At 34.8% G+C, this 16,097-nt stretch overlaps 1 protein-coding gene across 1 annotated transcript in view; it reads right to left on the bottom strand.

Annotated features, from left to right (window-relative positions):
- ADAMTSL1 (ADAMTS like 1) overlaps window positions 1-16,097 on the bottom strand; it is an 890,629-nt gene that overhangs the window by 291,557 nt on the left and 582,975 nt on the right. The window contains exon 5 of the mRNA XM_054583189.1: window positions 15,828-16,064. Coding sequence (XP_054439164.1) covers window positions 15,828-16,064 — 237 coding nt within the window. The remainder of the gene's footprint in view (window positions 1-15,827; window positions 16,065-16,097) is intronic.

Genomic DNA, 16,097 nt, shown 5'->3' with positions numbered 1-16,097 from the left:
TCCTCTTGGATCACAAGTAGTCAGCCCACAGCAAAAACACTTTGTTCCTTCTTGATTTGAGCTCCTCAGGGAAGTCTAACCAAAAGGCAATAGGAGGGACAGGTGGGGTTTATTATACTAATTTTAGGTGTTTGGGTAGATTTTCCTGATGCTGGCAAGCAGCCTTCCCTTGGAGTGTTCCAGGAGAGTCTTTGGCAAACATGAGTGTGTTAAAACTTGGGTAAAAGTATGTTCATGGCTCAAAAGCTGGAAGGTACCTGATGCTTTAAATTGTTTTCATTAAGGGTTTGACAATTAAATAGCTACAACATATAAAAATATGATTCCCGTTACCTAACTTGGTATTTCCTTGGAAATGTGCTAATGAGTCAATGTATAATTACTTAGTAATTGTTTTTCATACTTGGATTTGATTTTTAACATTTTAAAACAATTATATGAAGTATCTTAAGATACCTAATTTTCAAAAGGTTTCCTCAATTCTACTTTATTTTAATTGAACAACTTTTATTTTTTAAACCTAAAGCAAAGTTTCATATTTTTCAAATTTCTGATATATTGAAAACTTGCATTTCATGTTTCTGGGAACATTAGCATTTTATGGCCCAAAACTTGATAACCACATTAATTATGAGTGAGTTGAACTAATTAAAAAATACATCTGAAGATCATCCAATTTAACCGTGAAACATCCTGTAGTAGTAAACGATGTCCAGATCCATTTTCTAATACACAGTTAGGAAAGAAACTACATCACACCAGAATCCTGACAGATATTTATGGCCTTTGATAACCTACTTTGCATTTTGTAAGTTTAATCCCAGGATAGATATAATGCCTTCAGCAATGAGAGTTCATCCAGAGAATCTGGTTGATACACTGAGCAAACCGACAGTTATCTTGATGGAGAAGCTTCTAGGTGGATCTGTGCCATCTTCCACAGTAAGTAAAGAACTACAAATTGGTAGCCATACAATAGTCCCAGGGAAGGTAAAGTGCAGCATAGGGAATATAGTCAATAATATTGTAATAACTATGTGCCAGTTGGATACTTGAAATATTTGGGAGACCACTTTGTAAAATATATGGTTGTCTAGCCATTATGCTCTACATCTGAAACTAATACAAAATAATATAGAATGTAAACTTTATTGAAAAATAAAATTAAAAAACATAGATGGTAACAGATTTCAACTTCTAAATTATTTCTGGCCTACTATCATAAAACACCAACATAATAATTAAACTCACATAAATGGGCTTTGTTTCATAGCTTGAAGGAAATGAGAACAAGGTCCAAATAGATTAAATGATAAAAAAGACAGGATAAGCAATTTATGATTTTTAGAGAGGGGTCGATCATCAAGAGACAAAAATAGTCAACAGAGAGATGTATCGATTTGTTGATCCACCCATGAAACAGCCTTATGTGCAACTCAATATGAAGAAACTGAAGACAAGTACAATGTGGTCTCTGCCAGTAAAGACATCTCAGTCTACATGGGTTAAGCTAGATGGTCATGAAAATTAATATAAGACAAAGGAAACAAGAGAAAAACAGGTGCAAGAGATGGGAATGAGTATTACTTTCCCTGGGGAGTTTCACTGAAACACTGCATTCTGGTGAAGAGGGTGATCTGAGAGCTGGGAAGGAAAGCCATCCAACCCCCCAGAACTGAATCTCAGAGCTCCTCCTCTCTGCTCCAACTGCATCCTGTACTGAGAATTGCATTCCTAGTATTTGGCAAAATGCCTAGCAATAAATATTCAATAAATATTTGTTTCATGAATGGATCTACAGTACTTCATCTTTCTAAACCTTACTTTCCTCCTCTATAAAAGTGGTAACAACCCCACATGGATTCATGTCAGGATTAAAGAAGATAACATATGTAAAATGTTTACATAGCACAGTGCCTGGCACATAAATGCTCAATAAAGATTAGATAGTATTACTAATATTAGGCATTATTACCTCTGTTTTTATAAATGAGGAAAATAAGGCTTAAAGAGCCAAATAGTCCATAATCACGCAGATAGTAAGTTTAGAAGTCAGACTTCAAACTGAGTCCAAAACTCAAGGCCCTTCTCCATCGCATGCTGCTCCTGATTATATGTAGTAATTTGTGTTTGAGCCTCAAGCACTAAGATGGTAAGTTTCTTGAAGACAGGGATCATGACATTGACCTTCATATCCCTGTAGAGCCTATCTAATTCAGAACCACATTGCAGCCCTATTTTAAAACCTGACTGAAACTATCTGAGCCTCAAATATCTCAAACGTAAAATGAAAGGATTAAACTGAAAGATTGCAAATTCCTTCTCAGTTTTAAAGCAGTCTTCTGTGAAATCACTCAATGAATGAAGTGCAGAGTTAATAGATAATGTAGCTAAATAACAATGCTTTGTTGAGAATTTACTATACTAGAGAAAAAGACCTCTCAAATCCAAACTTATTTTCCTTAAAAAAAAAAAGAAAAGAAGAGGAGAGATATTCAACTTCCAGTCTGATATTACTATCCATTCATTCAGCATATATTCATTAAAGATTTGTTGTGTGTTGATTTCTAAATCATTTTTAATACACACAAATACTTAGGGTCAGAAATGACTTATTAGAACATAGTGAATGAAGAGGACACTCAGCTTGACTAATGGGTCAGCCATAGTAACTTTGTCAAAGGGTGAGCACTCTCAGAGCTAACACGGTCTTTAGATTTAGTCCACAGACTTTGTATTTAATTTAAAAAACAACTTTCTTGCATAAAGGACCCATGGAAAAAGCCAAAGGGGGTTAGGATTGAGGGTGGGAGGTAGGGTGAGGGGTGGGGGAGAGTGGTAGGGGGAAAATGGAGACAACTGTACTTGAACAATAAAAATATAAAATAAAATAAGAAAATAACTTTCTTGTGATATTATTCACATACTATAAAATATACCCATTTAAAGTAGACAATTCATTGGTTTTAGTGTATTCATAGAATTGTGAAACCATAACCAAAATCTATTTAGAACATTTTCATCAGCACCAAAAGAAACCTCATAGTCTTTAGCAGTCACTCCCCTTTCCACTCTAACCCCTAGCCCTAGGCGACCACTAACTTATTTTTTATCTCTATAGAACTGCCTATTCTGGACATTTTATATAAATGAAATAATAGAATATGTGGCCTGTTGTGACTGGCTTCTCTTCCTTAGCATATTGTTTTGAAGGTTCATTCAGGTATCAGTTCTTCATTCATTTTTATTATGGAATAATAGTTCATAGTATGGATAGCCCACATTTTATTTATCTATTTACCAGTTGATAAACATTTGAGTTGTTTCTGCTTTCTGGCTATTATTATGCCAAACATTATGCAAGAATACAAGATTTTGGGGCCAGCATGGCATCATATGCTTTCATTTCTCTTGGGTGTAAAACTAGGAGTGGAATTGCTGGTATGTATGGTGACTCTATGTTGAACATTTTGAGGAAGTGCCAGACTATTTTCCAAAGCAGCTGCATCATTCTGCACATTTTAAGAGACAGACACAGACACACAGATACACACACACACACACATACAGAAAGACTCTTAGGTGTTAATGTTGTAGCAATTCTCATGTAATCCTCTCATAGACAATAAGGGGATTCTCCAAAGTTAGAAACAGTAAATGAGGGAAAAATTGAGAGTGTTTTTTTCTTCAATTATGATCGCTGCAGAAAGTTAAGGCTATGAGATCCTTGAGGGAAGGACTTGAGTCCTGTTTACTGCTATATGCCCCAGGGGATATCCTAGTGATCAATAGTAAGCATTCAATATTTGTTGAGTGAATAAAGAGCCCCCAAAAGGCAGTGTGTGCAGTAAAGGGTAAAGTTTGCCCAAAGAGATGTCTGGCCTTTGCTCTTGACTCCTGGGACGTAACTCCAAGCCCTTGTGAGTACTTTCCTGACTGATAAGAGTGTCTTTGTCTGTCATGTATAGGCCATGACAGATAGTCTACTAACAATATGATTTATGGTGAAGGCTTTTGGCCATACAATATCAACTCAGTCGTTAGAGAGGATGGGCACTAAGGTCAGCCATGCAAGTATTCAACTATGCCTATGTAATCGAGCCTCAATAAAAACCCTAGACACCCAGACGTGGGTGAGTTTCCCTGGTTAGCAATACTCCATGCATATTTCACACATTGTTCCCAGGAGAAATCAAGCACAGTCCACACAACTCTACTGGTAGAGGACAACTGGAAGATCTGTATTTGAACTCTCCTGGACACTGCTCTATGCACCTTCTTTTGGCTGCTTTTAATTAGTATCATTTTGCTGCAATATACTATAACTGTGAGTATAATAGTGAGTCCTTCGAGTGAATTATCAAACCTGAAAATAATCTTAGAGATCGTGCACTAGAAGTGAGGGTGGTTTGGAGAATCTCAAACTTTGTAGTTACTAACAATGCTAAACATTCTTAAAGTTGATTAGGTTAAATTAGCACATTCAGTATTTCTACAAACAAATGGCCTAAAGAATCATTCATCAGGCAAAGCATAATAGAGTAAATCAAGAAAGTTGTTGGATCTTGGTAGAGCTTTCATTTAATGAAATGTGGAATTTCTAGGCCATAGAGTTTCTTTCCTCAGCTACATACATATAGTCATACTTTTATTAACAAAAAGGTATGTTTACTGATACGCTTCATTAATAACATACTTTTTCCCAGAGGAAAGAGTGACATATAATAAAAATTATAGGATTTGAATTGTAGCTGTGCCTTTCTCTAGTTGTAGGACCTTTTCTGAGCCTCCATCTCCTTATTTATAAAGTAGAAATAATAAAGATATCCCAAAGTATTGGACAAGAAGCACATGGTGATATGCATAGTGCCCTCTGCAAACTATATAGCATTAAAACTAAAACTATTTGAAAATTTTTCTAAATTAGATTCACTCTGCCTCTATATACTTCACTGAATTTTGTTGGAAAAACAAAATCAATGATTTTGTCTATTCCAACCCACACTTAATATAAAACTGTCAAAAAAAGTTTTTCTATGACAGGTATAGGGGAAAAAAAGTCTCCCACCTGAAAAGTAGAGAAACAAATAGAAATAAAAATTTCAGTATTTCAGTTTGAGCAGCAAGGTGGGGGGAGAGTCCTTATGGAATGTCACTTTCTAGATCTTTTAGCTATTCAAAGAGAGAGGATACCTCAAATAATTTTAAACTAATATACAGTTTTTCTTAAAAGTAACAAACATTTAAGTTGGCTTGTTATCAAACTGGTACAGTACAATGTCTTAGAAAAGATTAACCTGACAAATATTAATCATACACAGAGAGACCTGTGACTATACAGATTTAATGGAAACACACCTTTCAATTCAGAAGACAGAGATAAAAAGGAGGAAGAAAGGATATAAACTCAGCAAGTCAATAAGTAGATAGTGCACTGTACATATACTACCTTCTCATCCTTCACCATTCCCCAAACCAACGTCTGACCCTTCTTTTAAGTTCTGCATCCCAGTGAATGGTAGCACCATACTTTTTGCTTAAACTAGAAATCTGGGCATCATCTTTGCCTTTCAATTTTTCCCTCCTACTACATTTAACCAATAACCAATCCATGGATTTTATATCTTGATTTGTTTGCAGATCTCTCCTTTTCATCCCACTACCAATTTTTGCCCCTTTCTAATTCAATATTACAAGTTCCCAATACTCTTAATATAATGTACATATTTTCTCATAAAGTGGGCTCTGACAGCCTCTTTAACCCTCATCTCTTCACTCTCTTTCTTCAATGCCAGGCGCCAATTAGGTTTTTCCAGCTATCTCTTCCTTTGGACTTTTTTGATCCCATGTCTTAAATAGCCCTATGATTTACCACAGTCTAACTTTCTCCCACTGTGATTCCTATATACAACTCAGAAATATATTTATATATATGTATATGAATATATAGGTTTGTACTATCTTCAGATAAACAGGGATATATGCTTATTGTGGGTTGAATCATGTCTCCCAAAAAAGATATTCTGAAGTTCTAACCACTGTACCTGTTAAGGTGGTCTTATTTGGAAGGGTCTTTGTAGACATAATCAAGTTAAGATGAAGTCATACTCAATTAGAATGGGCTCTAACCCAATATCACTGCTGTTCTTGTAAGAAGAGAAAAGAGACACTGGGAGGAAAATGTCATGTAAAGACATAGAGGCACCTAGACACAGAGGGAAGCTGGCTACGTGAGGGTGAAAACAGAGAGTGATGCTTCCAAGTAGCTGCTAAAAAGAGGCAAAGAAAGTTTCTACTGATCTCCTTGGAGGAAGCATGGCTCTGATGACACATTGATTTTGGACATCGATCCTCCAGAATTGTGAGAAAATAAATTTCTCTTGTTTTAAGCCATCCAGTAAAAAAACCATCATGTAAAGAAATCTGGGCTTTCTTTACCCTGAACAAAAAAGAGTGCAATTGGAATGATTCAAGTAGATAAGAAATAAAGTAAATTTGTATTTTAGAAAAAGCCCTCTCTCTACAGAGAAGAGAATATAGTATAGTGTCTACAGTGTATACTCTATTGATTAGGGTGAGAAAATGGAGCATAGTGAGGATAGTATACTTTCCTGTATACTTGTCATATCTTTCATCAGAGTGTAAGTTCTGGGAGGGTAGGCACTCTGCATTTTTCTGTCCATTCATGTATTTTCAGTATCTAGTATGCTGCTAATTCCTAAGTAAATATTTATTAAATGCATGAATGAATGAATTTTTGACAATAACCCTAATAAACATATCATCCCTGAGGGATCTTATTCAACTTTGTGTCCTCAGTACCCAACACACAGTGATTACTGAGAGAGCAAATAAACAATGTTTAGAAACTAAGTAATTTGCCAAAATTCAACGGTGAAGTATTGATAGCTCATTTCATCTTTACTGTATCATGGAAAGAGGAGGAAAAAAAGACTGTGTGTTAAATCTTTTAAGCAACATATGCTTCCATGTGGAATTAGATTACAAAACACAGAAGGAAAAATGGCTAACTCCTTGTTTCTGACATCACCACCTTCGGAATAACTGGTAGACATTTGATACCAGTGACTTAGGTCACAGACAGAGATGGAGAAATAATTATTCCATTCAATTCATTTCAAACTGCTCACCACAGGAATTATTAAGAATGGAAAGACCTTCTTTGTTAGAAGTATGGTTCATTTTAATGTTGCCACAGTATTAATATTAAAACCCTGTGATGCAATTTGTTGCTTTTTTATTGTATTATTAATTTAAAACAATGTTATATAAAGAATTACATGAAAGGAAGTCTCCTTTTCCTTTTTGAAATGTCTTATTTTCTGTAATAGCAGTAAGTAATTTATGAATATGTAGATCCATTACAAAAGATGTGGTTTATAATTGTTCTTGGTCTTTTCCATCAACATATTAGTTAACAACTGATGAGTATCATTAAGTATAAAAATAAAACACACTTTTCTGTATTTGACTTCAAAGTAACTTCAGAATTACTTTTAACAGCAGCACATGTTCTACCTGTAAATTTATGCTACTCTCCTTTTATATATATTTAAAACAGAAACCAGCTTTGTGCTTTACAACAAATATAAATGGGGCAATTTGGATAATGAAAATAAATTAATAACAGCAGTACTAATAGAGCTGATCCTATTTGTGATGGCTCATTAACTCTACAGGATGCAATTCACTACCCTGGATCAGGGGTTAATAATGGTACATCATGGAGCTATTAGCAAAAGAAGGTTTCAATCGGAAATTAACAGAAGGTCTGTTCATTCATTGGGAAGTCAGTTTCCCCTTTTGAACATATAACCACATTGAACCACATACTCAAAAAATCCATAAAGAGAAAAAAGTCAAAGAAAATAAATAATTTGGGTATTATTAGTATTACTTATTAGTAAAGCTAGTAAGCACTTTAAGGAATTTGATTATTTAATCATCACATCAATCGTATCAGATAGTTACAAATATTAATCTCATTTTACAGATGAGAAAACTGAGGCTTAGGAGCTTTTCAATGAGTGGTGGAGTTTAGATTACAATGAGTAGTAGGGCTCCAGAGCCTTTGCTCCTAACTAGTCTTGCTGTGACAAACTGCCTCTCTAGCTCTGCCTTGTCTCCAGCCTCACCCAGGCTAGAATAATAATGAACAAATAAAAATCCCCATGTTTTAGTCTGAGTTACTAAACGTGGGGAGGGATAACAATACAACAATTCTCTGGGGACAATTATCAGATTTGAAGAAGGAGAGAAAAGAATGTTGTTTGAAAAGCTACATTCACTAAACCTTTTGTTTTCATATATAAATGACAGACTTAAAGCCGGGCAAAATATTGTCCCATGGGTGATGCTGAAAAAATAACATAGGGGGCATAGTTAAAAAGGTTGATAAACATTGATCTTCTGACCTCTAGTCTGTTATTAACTAGCTGTCAGATCCTGGGAAAAATGGCACCACCTAAAGCAGCAATATTCCCCGTGGCTGAACCAGATGATCTCAAAGGCAGAGCTTTCCAAATACTGGTCTGTGAATCACTATTAGTGACAATTTCTGTGTTCTGGAATAAAAAAGTAAAATAAGTACAGGGTGGCAGTATTCTCATTAGGCAAACTGTATCCAATTTAAAGGATTGTCCTTTATTCTTAAAATCAGGTTTTTACTTCTTTCTTGTTAATATTTTAATAACGAAATGATGATGGTGAAAATACATGTTAGAACATTTATAAAATTTTTTTTCAACATCCTTACTTAGCAGAATAGGTTGGTTACTTTATCTCATTCCATAAACTTTTGTGAATTGTTACAGGGTTATGAAATCCCACAGAGGGAACCACTACTTTAATATATTTTGGAACTCAAAATATTCAGGCTTTTTTACATGACCATGCACTTTACAGTTTTTTAAGCATTTTCATATGATTATCTCTTTTGCCACTCTATAGTTTATGAGATAATCTCATTTTTCACAGATTTAAAAACAGAATGTAGGAAGGTTAAGTAACTTGCTCAAGATTACAGATTATTAAAGAGCAGCCAGATTTCAATATGTATCATTTGACTCTAGATTTTGTCTGCCTTTTAATCTATAAACGGTTCATAAATCTGGCCCAACATAAGGATCATAAGGAGAGTGTTCTTAAAATATAGAACCAATAAATTTGATATCTGGTGGGGGGGATGGAGGGCAGGAGTTTTATCTTTTGAGAGTTCTGCAGGTAATTCTGGTGTGCAAACATGTTTGAAGACCACTACTCAGCACTGAACAGTCCTCTGTCCACCCAGCCTCACTAGGAGAAATAAGAGCTTTGGAGTCACACAGAACTGGGTGTCTCTGGGCAAGTTTTATAATCTGCCCAAGCCTAAATTCTTCATCTGAGAAATGAGGATAATGCTGCCTAATAAGTTGTAAGTATTAGGAAAAATATATGTAAAGGGCCTGGATATGGTAGACACTGAAAATCAGAAGCTATTGTGTCCCAACAAACAGAAGTCCAGGACCAGAAAGCTTCACGAGTGAATTTTACAAACTTTTAAAGGAGAATTAATACCAATCTTTTTCCAGCTCTTCCAAAAAATAGATAAGAAGGGAATACCTCCAAACTTATTTTACCAGGCAGGCTATCCTGATAGCCAAACCAGAAAAAAAATGCTACAAGAAAAGAAAACTATAAGCCAATCTATGATGAACACAGATACAAAAATGCTCAATAAAATAGCAAACTGTATTTAAAAATACATTGAAAGTATCATACACCATGATCAAGTGGGATTTATTTCAGGGATGCTGAGGTGGTTCAATATCCACAAAACAATCAATGTGCTATACCACATAAACAAAATGAAAGATAAAAATCATATGATTATCTCAATAGATGCAGATGAAGCATTTACAAAATTCAGCATTCACTTATGATAAAAATGTTCAACCAAGTGAGTAAAGAGAGAATGTACCTCAACATAATAAAGGCCACCTATGACAAGCTCATAGCTAATGTCATACTCAATAGTGACAAGCTGAAAGCATTTCTGCTAATATCAGGAACTAGAAATGAATGCATGCTCTTGCCATTTTTGTTCAACACATTATTAGAAGTCCTACCCAAAGCAATTAGGCAAAAAAAAGAAATAAAAGGTATATAATCTAAAAGAAGGAAGTAAAACTATTACTATTTGCAGATAACTTATTATATATAGAAAACTCTAAAGACTCCACCAAAAAATCTGTTAGAACTAATAAATAAATTCAGTAAAGTTGCATAATACAAAATCAATCTAGAAAAATTTATTTATTTCTATACAATAACAAACTATCACAGAAATTAAGAAAATAATCTCATTTATTATATAATTGCATCAAAAAGAATAAAATACCTAGAAATAAATTTACCCAAGGAGGTGAAAAACCTTACACTGAAAACCATAAGGCCTTAATAAAAGTATTTGAAGAAGACACACATTGATGGAAAGATATTCTATACTCTTAGATTGGAAGAATTAATATTGTTAAAATGTTTATACTACCCAAAGTGGTCTACAGATTCAATGCAATCCCTATCTAAATTCTAATGGAATTTTTCACTAAAATACAACAAACAATCATAAAATTTGTATGGAACCAGAAAAAATCCTGAATAGCAAAAGCAATCTTGAGAAAGAATGAAGCTGGAGGCATCACCCTACCTGATTTCAAACTATATTACAAAGCAATACGTAATATAAAGTATGATATTGGCATAAAAACAGAATAGAGAGCTCAGAAATAAACCCACATAAATATAGTGAATTATACTAACTTACAACAAAAGAGTCAAGAATATACAATTCAGAGAGGACAGTTTCTTCAAAAACTGGGGTTGGAAACTGGACAGCCACATGCAAAAGAGAGACATTGTACCTGTATTTTACATCATATACAAGAATAAACCCAAAATGGATAAAAAATTTGAATGTAAGACCTATATGTAAAACTCCTAGAAGAAAACAGGGGCAAAGTTCCTTGACACTGGTTTTGGTGATAATTTTTTGGATTTGATACCAAAAGCAAAAGCAACAAAAGCAAAAATAAACAAGTGGGGCTGTATCAAAATAAAAAGCTTTTGTACGGCAAAGGAAACCGTCAATATACTGAATGGGAGAAAATATTTGCAAACCACATATTTGACAAGGGGTTGATATTCAAAATATATCAAGAATTCATACAACTCAATGGCAAAGAAAACAATCTGACTGAACATATTTCCAAAGAAGACATGCAAGTGGAAAACATGCACATGAAAGATGCTGACATCACTAATCATGAGTGAAATGCAAATCAAAACCACAGTGAGATATCAATCACCTCAGAGTGTTAGAATGGCTATTAATAAAAAGACAAGAAGTAAGCATTGTCAAGGGTGTGGAGAAAAGGGAACATTTATGCACTGTTTGTGGTACGTCAGTAGATGCAGTCACTATGGAAAACAGTATGGAGGTTGCTAGAGGTGGGGAGTGGGTGGCAGGTGGTGTTGGCAAAATGGGTCAAGGTGGAAAACCAAAAGGTACACACCTCCTGTTTTAAAATAAGCATGATGATTATGGTTTATCATATTTTAAAAGTTGCTAAGGGAGTATATCTTCAAAGTTCTCATCACAAGAAAAAATTTTGTTAATATGCGTGGTGATTAACTAGATTTGTTGTGGTGATCATTTTGCAACATATACAGATACTGAATCATTATGTTGTAAACCAGAAAGTAATAGATTGTTAGGTCAATAAAAATGAAAGTTATTTTACTGCCTAGTATGATTCTCTAACATTACTGAATAAAAATAAAGTTTATTTGTAAATAGTGATGAGGCTAGAATGTTCCTGAAGCACATTCACAACAAATACAGATAATACACTCATTCATGAACCTGGGATGGTCTCCAGATCTCAATCTCTTCCTCTGTGAAATAGCTGTATCTATTAATTGCAAAAGCATCCCCTGGCTCAAAAGTCTAGGCCTCCATAGTTTTGGTTGAGTTAAAAGTCCAGTTTTGAAATAGTGGTTCTTATCTGAGTATTAAATACATATATTGAAATAATTGGTGCTTATAAATAACAGATCTCTATAATTATGTTGTCATTTTCTATCAAGGTCAGACTATGTCCAAAGCTAAATGTTTGCTTCTTTACAGTTTATAATTTTATTTGCTTAGCCTCAAAAATATTTGAAGCAATATTCGAATGCAAAATACATGATATCTAATTTCCCTGAAGTACTACAACACTTAGGTATATCTGCTTTACGGTTTTGTTCTATGTATAGTTACACATATGCATGTATTCTACCATGGTATTCTTCATATACCACTATCAAATGTCAACAGATCAACTATATATTTCCCATAAGTTTCACCTGTGCTAATTTATTAGTGTGTTCACTTACTGTTTATAAAAAATTGTTATATGCTCCATCAAAAAATATATGATGCAACTTACAAAAAATTATAATAAGACTAAAATAAAGGCAGAGAAAAAGCTAAGAATCCCCAACAATGGGGTAGAAATGTGAGAGATGGGAAAATAGGGCAAGGGAGATGACTTCTTTTTTCCAGGAAACTAGGAAAAGCTAGTTATAAAAACTATATATTTAAGTTAGCATTAAGATTTTTCGCAGTTTTAAAAATATGAAAATACGACTTCTTCCTAATATTTCTTACCAAAGATGGAACATACTCATTGCCAATATACAGATAAAACTTAAATATAGAAAGTTTTTCTAAGAATAAAATGTATGCATTTAAACCCTTTTGAGATAGTAGTGAGTGCTTTTCTTTTGGTGACTAACCTCACTCTTATTCTTCTGGAAAAGCATGTACTGAAATAGCCCACCTTTATTCCACTCTCATCTTGCTATTTTCTGTTCCTTCCCTTGTTTTATAAAATTCAGGTAGGTTTTAATAATGAAAACACAAGGCTATTATTGTAATAGGAGCAAGGATTAAAAATTACATCCATTATCCATTTGTATTAACAGGTAGCCTTTGATCCCCTGAGCATGATTAATTTTATTGATTTCTTTCTACCCTCTGCCCTGGTTATAATCAAAATGAAAACTCCCGCCTGGTTTTAGACCTGGTTGCTTGTCTTCTCCCACGGTCCCTGTGCAGGCCAGGGCTCGCACTTGCCTTCCCCTTGGCTGTCCTAAGGGCCTCCTTTTCAGCTGGTCCCTTGGCCTCCAGGGCCATCCAGGGCCCTCCACATCAGGCATCCTGTAAATGCAGCTCTATTAATTTTTCTAAAGCAGACCTACGATTATGTCTTTTCTCCACTAAAACTCTTTCCTGGCCACTCACTTTACGATAGTCCTGTGTGCCATTCAAATTTCTGTGATTTTTCTTGCAAACTCGCTCTTGTTACTGTGTCTCTGGGGGTACCCTGCTCTCCAGCCAAACTGCTTATTAGTGACTAAGTCAAGTCTGAGTTTTTCATCTCCTTTACCGTACTATTGCCTCTAATAAGACAGATAAATGAAGACCATAATAATAACCACATATAATTTCTGTGTACAATATGCCACAATTCTTTACAGATATTGTATAGTTTACATTGGCCACTAAATCTAACAAGTCACATGTAAGAATCTAACTTAAGAAGGCATGCTTATACTTATAACCAAAAACCCAGCACTGTCATTTCATATTTAATACATATAAAATTTATTCTTTTGCTGCTGATATAGGATTTCCTTTTAGTTTCCAAGGTACAGGAGGCCAGCTGGCAGGATTAGACTAGGGAAAAAAACATGCCACGTTGAACTCCCGTGCAACAGAGAGGGATGAAACCTAATTTGCTGACCTGTCTTGTTTATTTTGGTTCATTTGTCTCAGTGTAATATAGTACAAATAACTTTAAAGTAGATACCAGGATACCTGGAATTTAGCCCCATTTCTGCCACGCCCAACCATATAACTTTCAGAAAAATCATACAACTTCTCTGTCCTCATTTTTTTCATTTATAAAATGGGAATCTGTCTTGCTATATTCAACAGTATACATGCATAAGGAATTGTTATTATTTTACTTGCCATTCCCTCCAACATAGCCCCTTTTCTATATCTATTTGCTTTCAATTCTCTATGATTCTCAAAGCTTTTAGAGACTCCATAATTCCATTTCAATGCCACTGAGAGTCCTAGAGAAGGAAGCAAACACCAAACGTCACAAATGATGATCAAATGTATTGCTTTTAGACTGGATCATCTTTAAACCCTTCTTAGCTTTAAAGTAGTAAGGGAAAAGGGCTCATGGACATGGACAACAGTGTGGTGATTGCTGGGGATAGGTGGGTATAAGGGGACTAAATGGTAACAGAAAAAAAATGCAATAAAGATTAAATTAAAAAATGGTAAGAGTCTAAATTCCAATTTGTATCTGAAATTCACATATTTCTTATATATAAAGAAAACTTCAGATGTAAACATCATCCCCATCCTCCTACCTGAGAAGTGCTTAGACGTGACAAAATTTCCCTGTCTCATGATTCTAGACCTCATGAAAGTTTAGATGTCTTCTCCCTCTCATGGACATAAAACCTTGCAGGGACATATCCCATATCTTGTACACTACATATCTTTACAGTACAGTTATTCCTTTTGTATCTGAATACAGATTTGGTTTAAATTAATGTGAAATTGAAACAACAAATTAGTGAGACATTTTATGTTAATTATTATATTGTTAGTTGTGATATTAGAGTCTGAAGACAGAAAAATTCCCACCAATATTTTCTTGGGAAGGAGAGGCAAAGATTCTCAAAATATCTACTTTGTGAGATATAAAAGTATATGGTGAAGTGTCTATAGCACGCAGGAAAATATAGCAACTACTTGCTTCAAAAATTAGGCTGGGTCATCCTAATGGAAATAAGCCAGTGAGAAAAAGATAAATATCCAATGATCTCACTTATGTGTGGAATCTAATGAGCAAAAAAAATGACAAACAAAATAGAACTAGAGGGATAGATACATGGAACAGACTGACTGCAGTCAGAGAGGAAGGTGTGGGGGGTTGGATAAAAAAAGGTGAAGATTATTAGCCAAAGAATATATACGCATAGCTCATAGACACAGACAATAGTGTGGTGAAGACTGGGGTGGCAGCCATCTGCAGCAGTGTCAACAATAAAAAAGGAGAATTTAAAATCAAGATGGCAAACATACTAACTCTCCTTCACCTTACTAGCTCCCCTCCCAAAGTAGACATTGATAAATTGATACCAGAAATCAAACTTCTTGATTGTCCTATTTTAAAGGTTCACCTGGCTGAAATCTAATCTAGCTGCCACTGCCGTGTCTTTCAGGAGACTTTGAATGAACTTTCAACATAATTAGAGTTACGATAAAGAAACAAGTTTTCTACAGTGTGGAGATTTGAGAGTTAACCTCGTCTGAGTGATTTTGAAGCTCTAAGTAAATGAAAATAGATGCTTCCACATACACATACATACATACATAAAACACATTCCAGGGACAACCGAGGTAGAGGCAATTTCAGAATCAAGTCCAAAAAATGACGCAATATTCAAGAATTTTTATTCTTCCATATTCAAATGAGACACAAGGAAAGAAAAAAAATTCTAGCCTACTTTTCCTTAACACAAAATACAACACTTGTAGTTTTAACTGAAATTAAACCTCTACTTTAAAATCTGTCATTATTTATAAACAATAAAAATCAGCACTGAGTGATTCAGATAGCAGAATGGTAGAAAGGGTATCTATACAAAGACACTAAAATCCTCTGGAAAAACAATGAAAAGAAGCCAGTACTTACCTGGCATAAACCGCTGATGCACATATCCAAAGAGTCTGTGTTGCAACGAGTCCCATCTAAGACCTTTGGCGCTAGTTCAACAACCAGGGCTGTTCCTTTTGCCTGGCACTTGAGTGAACATGGGTTGTCAGGGTCATTAGACACAGGAAGCCATTCATAAAACTGGCCATGGTGCTTGACATCATTATGAGCTGAGCATTGCTGGGCCCGGAAATCACCTGCTTCTGGTGGACAGTCCTGGAGAAGAAAGAGGGGAAGGACAAGTACAGG

The sequence above is a fragment of the Pteronotus mesoamericanus genome, unplaced genomic scaffold (genome assembly GCF_021234165.1).
Source record: "Pteronotus mesoamericanus isolate MK-2021 breed Mesoamerican mustached bat unplaced genomic scaffold, CSHL_Meso_final contig_73, whole genome shotgun sequence".
NCBI lineage: Eukaryota > Metazoa > Chordata > Mammalia > Chiroptera > Mormoopidae > Pteronotus > Pteronotus mesoamericanus.
Note: the sequence above shows the minus strand (reverse complement) of the source record. Positions and strands in the feature narration are given on the sequence as shown.